At 32.0% G+C, this 12,821-nt stretch overlaps 1 protein-coding gene across 1 annotated transcript; it reads right to left on the reverse strand.

Annotated features, from left to right (window-relative positions):
- Nucleotides 1-7,205: 7,205 nt before the first annotated feature.
- On the reverse strand, nucleotides 7,206-9,043 carry LOC115987540 (proline-rich receptor-like protein kinase PERK2). The gene is made up of 2 exons (XM_031111113.1): nucleotides 8,274-9,043; nucleotides 7,206-7,406 (listed from the first exon to the last, which is right to left on the reverse strand). Exon 1 carries the CDS (start codon nucleotides 8,856-8,858, stop codon nucleotides 8,280-8,282), a length of 579 nt encoding a protein of 192 aa, XP_030966973.1. The 5' UTR covers nucleotides 8,859-9,043; the 3' UTR covers nucleotides 7,206-7,406; nucleotides 8,274-8,279.
- Nucleotides 9,044-12,821: the final 3,778 nt, after the last annotated feature.

Genomic DNA, 12,821 nt, shown 5'->3' on the forward strand with positions numbered 1-12,821 from the left:
AACTTTATTGATTTTCAAAAGTACTACTAAACATACTAGTTTGTTGGACCTAAGCGCATTTAGAAAATATAAAACAGCTCATAAACAATTCGACCATGGGGGCCATCTGTAAAAGTTTATTCAATGACCACGAATTTTGAAGGTAAAATTAGAATCAAGGACTAGAAAAAGTAACTACTCACTAGAGATGGTCAATAAAGGAATGGATATATAGGTGTTGAAAATGATATCTACATAAATTTGGGTTTCTTTTACTTCTTAGGTTGAATATGTCAACTTTTTCTTTATAGTTTGAAGTGTTGTAACTTGGGAATTGCTCCAATCATCGAATCATTATGGTTAAGAACAAATACATTTGCATAAATGCAAGATACTCAGAAACAGGAATAGTCTCTTACTCTGTATATTAGTACAAACTTCAGGGTATCAAAACAAGAAATTAGGGAATACTATATATATATATATATATATGGCACACATTAAACTTTTCATTTTTGAAAATAATTTTTTGGGGAATTGAAAAAACTGTAATTACTTTTTCAATTCACGAGAAATTTTTTTTCAAAAATAATTAATTATTGTGTGTCCTTAAGACACATATTAGCAAAATCCATATATATATATATAAGATAAAATGCCCAGGGCAATGGAGAGCACACAAATTATTGGCAAGGATTGCAAGTTCGCGCAATCCTTTATATCTCTATATCATTCACTTGTGAAAGCTAAATCTATGTCATTCAAAAATAAAATGCTTATGCTAAATGTATGTCATTTAAAAGTAAAAAGCTTAAGGCAAAACAAATCCACAAGCCCGACATTTATGAAATCACAAAGAAGTACTTAGTGGAAGAGGAGGGGAGAAAGAAGAAAGAAAGACCTTGAGACAATGGTATTTTTTGGAGGGGAGGAATGTCATATGTTTAATTTATTTTAATTAGTTTTGGATAAATAATGATATAATTTTTTTTTTTTTTTTTTTTTAAAAATAAATTAGCTTGGTTTAGAATTACTTAGTTTAGTTTGTGTTAGGATTAGTTTTATTGATATATTATTGGAAGTTAGTATTTATTTGGAAGTTTGTCTTGTACGAAGTTAGACGTTAAAAATGAATAAGGAATAGTTATGGTCCTCATGGATTTTTTTAATTACAAATCATTAGCTAGTTTAACTAAAAAGCCAGAACTTTCTCAAAGTTTTCTATTTTTATTAGAATATGAGACTTTGGTCCCATCAAAGCAAATAATACAAAAGTAGGTTTTAATTAGCTTACAGATAATATTTCTTGTCATAAAATAAAAGTTTTATAGTTCAAATCTCTCTTATATCAAAAATCAATGAATGTTTTAAGTAAAGGATAAAAAACAATTATCATATATTAGAAAAATAAAAGGTTGAAATTTCATCAACTTTTTTTTTTAATATAATTATAAAAAGTAATCATTCTATTATTGCTTGGTTGAGTTCATATGGTTGGGGGGGTACAATTGGGAATCTTGGGCGTCAAAGCCTTCATAATTAAACTTTAAAGTCGTCAACATCACTGATTTTTATAGAATTTCTAGAAGCAATATAAAAATGAAAAAATCCAACAATTATCTGAAAAAGATCCTAAGTTGTGGATGTTTAGAGCGTCTTGATTGGGTTTTACAGCCATCAATTTTGGAACTTTTCAAAGTTGAGAAAAAGGCTTCAAAACTTTCATGATTTATGTTGTATTTCTGTGCTGTTGTAGATAAATTTGTGTATTAAGCTACATGGTTGTTTTAGGCTTTCTGGAATAACTATGGCAGTTAACAAGAAAGAATAATACAATAAAAAACTTGGAACTACAGATTTTTCATCGTGATATTGTTATTCAATTTGTCTCCAGTGCAGATCAGTATGCTGATATTTTTACAAAGTGCCTTGCTTCTCCTGCCTATACATGATTATGAGCCAACCTCTCACTTCCTGTAAGGAATTATTCAATTGAGGGGATGTTAGAGTGTAATCATCCACTCGTGTTGTTAATGCTATTGCTAATCAAGTCAGCACTCACACACGCGTTATCTAAGAAAATTAGAGTTAGTTTCAGTCACTGATTTGTTATGTAACTGTTAGACTTGTAATTATATATGTACAGGAACATTCAATTTTTTACTCTCTCTTTCTCCCTCTATTTTCCCTAATTCTTGTTTTAGGTTAAACTCTTTCATTGTTTTCCACAAAGAAACCAATACAAAATTGGGTCCATTACATAATCATTTTGTTAAAATATATTAGATTAACACCGTTAACCTCCATTTTCAAGTAATTTTTCACCTAAAAAATCAATTAAACTAATTTCTCCCAAATCAAAAAATAGACCCAAAATAATCAATAACCCATAAGTCCACAACCAAAAAACATGTGAGTACCAGCGTTGCTTAGTTTAGTTCAATATATACCGGGTATTGGGTAGCTAAGTACCATTGGCAATTAGGGATGACAATTTTGCCCCACCTTGCCCTACCCCACCCCGCAAATGTGATGCGGTCGGGATGGGGCAATATTTTGTCCTGCACCCCGAGGCAGGGCAGGATGGGTTTAGTATTTTTATCCCCAACCTGCCTCGTCCCCACCCCGTACTAATAATGACTATAATTGTAAATTTGGTAAACTCTAAATCACTAATATTTAAAGTGAAACACAAGACACGGGACAAAATATTTTTTATTCTAATACCTACTACTACTGAAGCTCTCTAACCCTTCTCCCTTCTCTATGTGTTTTTCATGTTTCAAGCTAGACTCCACTCCTAGACGTTGCTTTTTAGGTTCATCTCATTCACTATCTTCCCTTTTGTTTTAGCGTTTCTTAAATTAGTTTTTTTCAATTTAAATTTTGGTTCTTTTTTTCTATCTAAAATTGGAATTTTTGTTTATAGCTATTGAAGAAGCACAATTGGAAGGAAAAAAGGTACTAGTCACTTAGTGCTTCTAGTAGACAGTAGGTTTGTTTCTTATCATGCTCCAAATGTTTCTTCTTCTTCTTCTTTTTCTTTTTTTCTTTTTTTTTTCTTTTTTTGCACATTGTTTCATGTTTTTCAATCAAATGACTATAATATATTTGTCTCTTGAAAGTTGTTGATATATTCGGCCCCACACTAAGATTTCATTATCTTTATTGGGTTATATTTGTATTTTTATATCCAACTTATTTTTTTCTTTACTATGTGATAGAGTCACAATTTATAAAATTATTTGATTGATAATCTTAAAGATTTTATCTTTGTTAATGTGGTTAAATACTTATATCTATATCTTCCTATCTACATTATTTTTCCTTGAAATGTGTGAAAGAATCACACACGGTTTAATTTACTTGAATTTTTTCATAAGTGATATAAGTTTATCTTTTACATTGTTTTACATTGTTTGTGTTGGAGACTTTTGGCTTAGGTTTTGGTGTATGTTTATTACTTTTTTAGGATTGCTAAGTTAATAAATTATCAAAAACAATTTTTTTAGGAATGACTTCAAGTGAAAACAATGGTAGCTCCAATCCATCTATCATACCCATTGACAGCTATCAATCTGCAATGATGGTAGATGAAGATAATACAACCCCCTGTTCAAATTTGTTGGACAGGCCAGAAGATGCCCAAGCCCAACCTAACAATGGGATAACTGAGGAACAAGGGAGGTTGAAATCAGTTATGTGGAATCATTTTAAGAAAAGGAAAGTTGATGGGAAAGACAAGGCTGAGTGCAACTATTGTACGAGATTGCTTGTAAGGGGGGTGGGTCTAAAAATGGCACTAAACATTTGCTTGACCACTTAAAAATATGTCCTAGGAAAAAGTTTAAGGACATTAGGGATATGAAACAAAAAATTTTGGTGAGGGATCAACATAAAGTGGACTCGGTGGCAGGTGTGAATGCTTATCATTTTGATCAAGATGAATCAAGAAAAGAACTCGCTCGTATGATCATCTTGCATAAGTATCCCTTTTCTATAGTTGATCACATTGGCTTTAGAAGATATTCAACTTCTCTTCAACCATTGTTCAAGATGGTTTGTAGGAACACAATCAAGAAGGACATTATGAGCATCTATGATCATGAAAAGGAGAAATCAATGCATGAAATAGAAAGGAATCGGAGTAGAATTGCTATTACCATTGATATGTGGACTTCACAAAACAAAAGGCAAGGGTTTATGGTTGTAACGGCACACTTCATTGATAATTTATGGAGATTACAAAGCCAAGTTATGAGGTACATTTTTTTTAAAGTATTTATCATTTTTTTATTTAAATTCTTTTCAAATATTGTATTAACTTATTTCACTATTAGTTATAATAATTTAAATTTCTTATTTTAGGTTTATTTATGTGCCATCTCCACATACAAAAGAAGTGTTTTTTGATATCCTTCTACAAACCTTATTGGAATGGAATATTGATAGGAAGTTATCTACTGTGACAATGGACAATTGCAGTACCAATGATGCAATTATAAATATTATAGTAGACAAGCTTCAACAGAGTACACTTGTTATGTGTTGATCAATGTTGCATATGCATTATGCAGCACATGTTCTTAATTTGATTGTTTAGGATGGTTTGAATGCTATTGGGTCATGCATTGAGAAGGTTCGTGAGAGAGTGGGATTTTGGACTAGATCAACAAAAAGAAGGCAACGGTTTACAAATATGGTTCGACAATTACATGTTGAATGTACCAAAGAACTAGCCCATGATTGTAAGACTCGCTGGAACTCTACTTATCTTATGCTTTCTACTGCTATAGAGTATCAAGATTTCTTTTTTCGATTGAGCCAAAGGGAGTCATCTTATAAGTGCATTCCAAAAGAGGAAGAATGGGAGATGGCAAGTAGTATATGTGAGAGATTGGCATTGTTTACAAGGTTACAGAGCTATTCTCAAGTACCTCATATACTATAGCTGATCTTTTTTTTCCTAAGGTGTGTGAAATAAAAATAGCTTTGAATTCTTGGTTCACAAGCCCAAGTGATATGATTAGGAGCATGACATTTAAAATGTTAGAAAAATTTGACTGTTATTGGAATGTGATTCATGGTGTTATGGCTGTGGCAACCATTTTAGACCCAAGATATAAGATTGAACTGTTGAAATATTATTTTCCTCTTATTTATGGCAATGAAGCTGAAAATGAAATTCAAATGGTTAGAGATACTTATTATGAAATGATTTGTGACTATACTTCTAGGAGAATGGGTAGGGAAGGTACTCGTGGCACTTGTGTAAGTGAGGATCCACAAGTTGATGACTCCTTTATGGACTTTGAAAAATATCTTAGTTAGAAAAAAAAAAAAAAGAGTGGAAATATTAAATTGGAGTTGGAGCATTACCTTGAGGATGCTCTAATGTCAAGAACTTTGGAGTTTGATATTTTGGCATGGTGGAAATCTAATAGGCCTAAGTATTCTACTTTGCAACGTATTGCAAGGGATATCCTAGCCATTCTAATGTCAACTGTTGCTTTAAAGTCAGCATTTAGCACAAGTGGTAAGCTGCTAAGTCCACATTGCAGTAAACTTCATGCAAAGACCGTGGAGGCATTGATGTGTGCCCAAAATTGGTTATGGGCTGAAATCAAAGGTAATCAAATTTACTAGTTAATCTATTTAATGATTTATGTTGCTGCATTCTTCATTGTATTTTTCAATTGTTTGATTGAATTTGTTTTACTTTTTTTAGGCCTTTCATCTATTGTAGATGGAATTGAAGCTAATACATTCCAACACATCCTTGATGATTCTGCTGATGAAGAAGAAAGTGGTGTCACTACATAGGGAGAAAGCGAAAATTATTGTTAAAGAACTAGTCAATTTTTATTTTGTTATAAGACAATGTTTATTTTGTTAAAGAACTAGTTAATTTTCCTTGATGATATCGTTCATGCAAAGACAATGTTTATTTTATTATAAGAAATTTTGAATTATGTTGTCATGTATTAGACTATTTAAGTATTTGGTTTATTTAAATGCTTGGATTTTAAAACATTTTGTTTTGTTGTGATTTATATTACTGTAGCAAATAATTTATTTATATATATAAAATTGTATTAGGGGCGGGGTGGGTCCCTACAGGGCCTCGAGGGACGAGGATGGGCCAAGATAGTTTGCCCCACACACCGGGACGAGGCGAGGACAGAGACGAAAATCCCATCCTCCTGACCCGTCCTGTTGCCATCCCTGTTGGCAATCTTAGGCGTCAAGTCCAGAAAGGAAACTTCAATTTGAGTTCTTTAATTGAAGTTGAAGTTGTGCACATCAACTTCAATTTGTGTTCTTTAATTGAAGTTGAAGTTGTGCACATCACTGTTTTTGTCATAAATTTGGAATCTATAATAAGTTAAGCCCACCAACTTGATGTTGATAATGGATTAAATCACTCAGTGTGGGGGACACTAAAATTTATAGCTGAAATTGACATATTGTACAGTCCGGTCAACAATTCAAGCGACGAAAGCCATGTTTCTTGTTGAGGAGAAAAAAAAAATGTTTGTTTTGTGATTTTTAAAGTGAAAAATTAGTTTTAGAAAATGCCATTTAAGGGAGTTAAAGTTAATCGTACTAATTCAACCGAAATTAACAAAGGGATTAAATTGACAACAACTAAATCTCATAGACTAATTTGACAGCTGGAATAAAAGTGAAGGTACTACATTAGAATTTAGCTTGTTTTTAGAAAATTATGTATGTACATATTGCCCATATTTACCAGCTGAGCAGGAGACAACATATTAGCCCGACAACAACGAATACTCAACATTTGTTTGCGCTCTACAACAGGCCAACAGCCCATTGTTGTTTTTAATGGTTAATAACATAGGAATTTTGTAGTGAGTAACTGCGCATAAGATGCGAATGTACAGGGACATGTCACTGCATAGTATGCTTGGAATACTCAAAAAGTATATGAAATGTTGAACAAAGAAACTCATACATTGCAGCGACCAGCACTCGAGCTTGTTACATCCTACATCTATGGTGGCACGCGAAGACACAAGCAAAGAAAGATACTAGTGAATGCAAATCAGGTTGAGAAACAGGATTTCATCTAGCTTGAGCTAGTTGGGAAAAACAACACGGTTCAAATCCAACAACTATCATTGACAAACCCATTTATGATTCCCAGCTATGCCTCAAACACTCATACAACACACGATTATTAAATAAACAACAACGGGGAAAAACTTAAATGACATTAGGGATTGTCGGTCTATATAACTGAAATTCTCATCAAAGTTTTAATACTCAATCATCCAAAACACTTAACATTGTTCCATAATACAAGCACATAATATTATATAAAACTACTACCATCCAATAGCATAGCCCCCCAAGTCAGGATGGATGAAACTGCGGCGGCTCTGAACTTTTTGGTAATCCATCTACATAATAAAACCAAAACAAAGGAGTATTAGAATCAATACCACATTCTCTAGTGCCTTAAAGGCTGAAACAAATACCAAGAATAGTAGACTACAATGAACATGTGATTATTGCATTTTACAAACAAAAAGAACTAAATTGCTCATGTTTGATTATCATGTAGTTCAAGCATTTGGGAATAGGCCAAGTGCTAGATTTTGTAGTTTTTCCCTCGCCCCCAGTTCTGTTTTGGGTTTTTTGTAATGGATAATTCAAGGATGACTTGCTCTCACCTTGTTCTGCTTTCTTAGCTTAATACAAATCCGTATTTACCCAAAAAAAAAAAGTTTCAGCATTTTATCATGTAACATCCATTAGAAATGAAATAAATCAATAAAATGAAGCTCCAAAGTCCAAACAGAGAATTAAGTCAAATAGATATACAATGGCAAGTTAGCAATACTATTCGTTATTGTTAGCTCCTCAAGAACAAACTATGAACCTCAACAATGCAATAACAAACCAATACAGTACAGAGATAAGAAACAGTTCATTCATTCCCTTAAACAACTAGCACGCATGAAAAAAAAATGACCTTGTACAGAACCACAAATACTTATGTTAAATAAACAACAACAACAACAACCAAAAAAAAAAAAAAAACAATTACAGAAACTCAAACACCCAAATAGTCAGATCAGACAAAATGTTAAAAACTGGAAAAACAAAATCCAAACAGATGGGAAAAAGTAAGTTCACACACCAAAATAGAACGCAAAACGCAGCCTAAATCAGAATCTGTAAATTGTAAACTACACAATCCGATCCCATTTTGATAAATCTTAATCCAAACCAAACAAACATGTAAAGAAAGAAAAAGAAATTACCTTTCACTACTTATACACCGACACCCTCACCGCAGGAGCAGGACTCTTGATCGGCTCCGGCAGGTCTGCAACACGATTAGATTCAGGCCTCACAGTCACATCGCTCAATTCGTAAGGCTCCGGTACCCTTCGGTTTGAGTTCTCCGGCTGAGATAACCTCTCCAGATTCTCCTCGTTACGAGGCCGGTTGTAGCGAGCAATGGCAAAGAAGACTAAGAGGCCACCTGTTAGAGTTAAGATACCCAACAACGCAAGCGGCACGAGTGGTGGTCGGCTTGGTGGTGGTGGTGTGGTGTCTGGTGGTTGCAGAGGTTGGGGTGGTGGTGGTCGTGATGGAGTGAAAGGGGGCGGTGGGTGGAAAGGTGGGAATGGAGGAAACTTTAGCGGTGGCGGCGGCGGCGGCGGCGCTGGTGGAGTAAGGGGGGAGGGAGGTGGAGGTGTAGGCGAAGTGAGAGGAGGGGGAATAGGGGGTAAGGCTGGTGGAGAGAGGGTTGGATCTGGCCAGAAATGAGTGATTGGTGGTGGCGGAGGCGACGGTGGGGTTGGTGGTGCGATGGTTAACAACATGATCAACATGACAACCATGGAGGTGAAAGTATATTTGGATTTCGAGAGTAGAGGTATTTGAAGTTTGCTTTGAAAATGAAATAGCCATATAAAAGGCAGGCTTTTATAGACTTATAGTTGCTTGGAGCACCACTTTTTGATACTTGGTGGTGTAAGACTGAGCTACGGTTAGAACAAGAAGAAAGCAGTTTTGCCATTACAAACTTGGCACCGACCTTTGACGAGTTTTACCACTCTGCTATCTTTTTATTGTTTTGGCCTCTCCAACTATAAAAAGCCTAAAATACCCCTACTCTTAATACCTACGTCACATGGCTAGTGATGTTGTAGTGACTACTAGTGGCTACTCCTACTGCTTATTCTTCACGCCGTGATATTTTTCGTGGAGGACTTGGCTTCTCTGCAGCATTTTTTAGCTCATGCCACTCATACTTATCTCATCCCAGTGGATTAGAGAGTAAAGCTTTCTAAATTAGAAAACTATCTCATGCCGCTGAATTAAAAAAAAAAAAAAAAAAACATAGGTTATTATTAGTATTTTTTAATATTGAATATATCATTTTTCATGTCAAGATCTAAGAAAATATAATTATAAAATATTTTAATGGTGTTGCATATCAGTTTTATATTTTAATCCCTTGGTTTTTATGGGTCACGAAAAGCACTAAGTTGATGGCACCTACCACCCAGCCAAAATGTCAAGTTTTCAAATTGGGTTAACGTAATTGTTTCTTCTCGCTAGTAGCCACACAGTTGCAGTATCATACTTTAATCACAGAAGTTGTTGATTATGCTATATAGATGATCTCCATCATTGCAAATTTAAACTTGTATGTAATTAGTTATACACATCTATTAAAAATAATTATAACATATTTCTATTAAGGAAGACTATTAAATATTGTAATGTTGCAAATTGGGTTTTGATTATGCAAAGTTTTAATGTACTAAATTGCCAATGATGGTATGCCTAAATGCGCATTAGAAAAAATGAGACCATCAAGGTCTACTCAAACCAAGACGCGTAAAAAAATAAAATAAAATAAAACAAACAAACTTATCAAGATTTGGCACAAACCATGAAGTTAATTTAAACCGATAGAAGAGTGAGATATTTTGTCAAATACATAATGTGCATGTTCCCAAATTTCTAATTGTATTGAATGTTTTCCTAACTTTCTTTTGGAGTTTGGATGTAGAGCGTAAAGTGAAATATACATGTAAAAATTTAAAGAGACAAAGAATTATATGTATGTAGAACATAATCATATCACATGTGTAAGGAAGAAGAGGGGTGGAATTGTTTTATAATGTTAAAAGAAGAAGCCTTATATGTCCTTCCAAACTCTTTGTCTCTCTCATCATGAACCCATCCAAAGAGCAGCCAACCAAAACCATGAGAACTGTTGTCATACACTTTGTCCATTTGTGGATTGCCCCACCTTGGATTTCACATAATTTTAGATATAGTGGACCATCTTAGTTGTGACAAACTGACAGTAATGAATGAGTTTCGGTGTTCTTGGAAGTTATTTAAGCCAACATAGTTGGCTTCTTTAATCACCATCAAGGAGAGAGGTAGTGATCCAGTGGGAAGTAAAGAAATTAAGAAAAAATTAAATTTAATTAAAAAATAACAATGATGTGTAAAAGTGTGGAGGTTAAAACATAAAGAAGTAAACTACAGCTCAATCGTCTTCGATAATAAAGTATTTATAGATGATGATTATGTGTTTTTTTTTTTTTTTTTTTTTTTTTTTTTTTTTTTGATGCAAAGAGGAATTTTATTTAAAAGAAAACAGATTACAAATCACATGTTCAGCTAGTGGCACTTCTCTATAAGTGTATTTGAAAATTGTCCATAATATATTGCTCATAAACAAAAATATTCTTTATTTGTTTGCTTTTATTATTGTATCATTCAAAAAGAGGCATGTACATTGAAAATTTTGGGAGGTTTATTATTGGTCTATAGGCTATTTATTTGTTTGCTTTTATTATTGTATCATTTTTTTTTTTATGGAACATATTATTGTATCATTCAAAAAGAGACAAGTACATTTTGAAAATTTTGGGATGTTTATTATTGGTCTATAGGCTATTTATTTGTTTGCTTTTATTATTGTATCATTCAAAAATTTAGCTAATCTAATCGAAAAACCTTAGATTTTGTTATTCTAGTTAATTTAAGGGAAATGTTAAAGAATACCTTAAAGATATTGGTTTAGAAATTATTTTTAGAAATATTTCGTGGTAGTTAATTTAAGGGAAATGTTAAAGAATACCTTAAAGATATTGGTCTAGAAATTATTTTTAGAAATATTTCGTGGACAAATGAGAAAAGTAATTAATTCCGTTGGTTAAAAAACTCAATTACATTTTTTTCCCATAAAAAAATTCTAAAATTTTTTGTTAAATAATTATTCTTAAGATATCAATTAACTTTTCTTTTTACTATTTACAAACAAGTGAATCAACCTCTTTTTTTGGAAAAAAAAAAATAATAAATAAATAAATCAACCTCAAACACTATATTTCTATTCCATTTAAAAATTAAACGTTATTTTTTACTCTCTTCAAATATCATTAAAAAAAAAAAAAACTCCATATCAAATAAATACAAACTCGGATCAACCACAAGCCCATAATTGTGCATAACTTTTTTTTAAAATTTTTTTACAAAAGATGGTATCTAGATCTTATCGAGTATTTAATTATTCTCTCGTGAATGTTGTCTCCTTATCCCACATGCACCAAGTTATTACATGAAGGGATTTCATAGATATTACGAGACTTTAGGAACCAATAAGCCAACTCCTTGGGTTGACTATACGTCACTTTAATTGAATTACAATCTATGACTGGTTTATATTTAATTTTTGATTGTTTTTTATAATCAAATTATATTTTGTTTGTAATCCTTTTTAATGTTGGTCTTTAGATGAGGACTTTAAACTAAATGGGAAATCCTAGTTAATTGTCAAATTGATAGCTTCAGTTTATTATTATAGGATTTATTTCTTGAAATACTTTTTATGTTCTAATTTATTGAGAGAGGTAGAAATGGTTCTTTTAAGGGTGAATGTGGTTGTTGGTGACTGTCTGATAACTTTGTTTTGTTCGTCAACAATTTTCAACTAATCGTGTATTAATAATTAATTGGACAATCACAGTAAATTTTCAACTAAAAAATAATTGTATGTTCCATTCTTGAAAATATTCAAGAAAATTAAAGATCAATAGTTATGCCATCAACGACATGTTTAAATTTCAAGTTTTTGTAGTAAAAAATTATGTATCAAAAATAAGTTTATTGATCGAAGGGTACATAACATCTCAATTTGAACAAAATTTGACACGTATTTTAAAAATAAAAAAAAAATATACAATCTAATTGTTAGATTTTTAAAATTCGTATCAAATAAAATAATATAAGAAAAGTTTAAAGAGTAGTTCTCTAAACTAATTTAAAGAGAAACCTTGTAGACAAACCACCACCCTTTCAAAATTTAATTTTGTTAATAATAAATATTTAAAATTTTTTGTCATATCACAAATACCGCCTTGCATCCTGCACGCGTACACCAAACCTGAGCCGTCTCTTTCTTCTGTTCCCAAACTTAAATAGTTTTTAATTTTATAATAAAATTTTAATTTTTCCTTCCTAAATCAGTTAGTCCAAATAGGTTTTAAAAACAAATATTGATGGTTTAGCCTAACGTTAGCCATCCTCTCAATAAAGAAAAAAAAAAAAAAAACTTTTAACATTTTCATCCTTTAGTTTATTTTATTCTCAAAAAAAAAAAAAAATCTATTTTTAATCACAATAGAAAATTGAAGACAAACAGAGAAATAAGATACTATAGACTATAGAGTAAAGATATTCAAGCAAAAACACATTTGCTTTTTTTTTTTTTTTTTTTTTATCAATATAATTTATGTGGTTAGTTTTTCTTCAAAATTTTGATACAAATGATATTT

The sequence above is a fragment of the Quercus lobata genome, chromosome 4 (genome assembly GCF_001633185.2).
Source record: "Quercus lobata isolate SW786 chromosome 4, ValleyOak3.0 Primary Assembly, whole genome shotgun sequence".
NCBI lineage: Eukaryota > Viridiplantae > Streptophyta > Magnoliopsida > Fagales > Fagaceae > Quercus > Quercus lobata.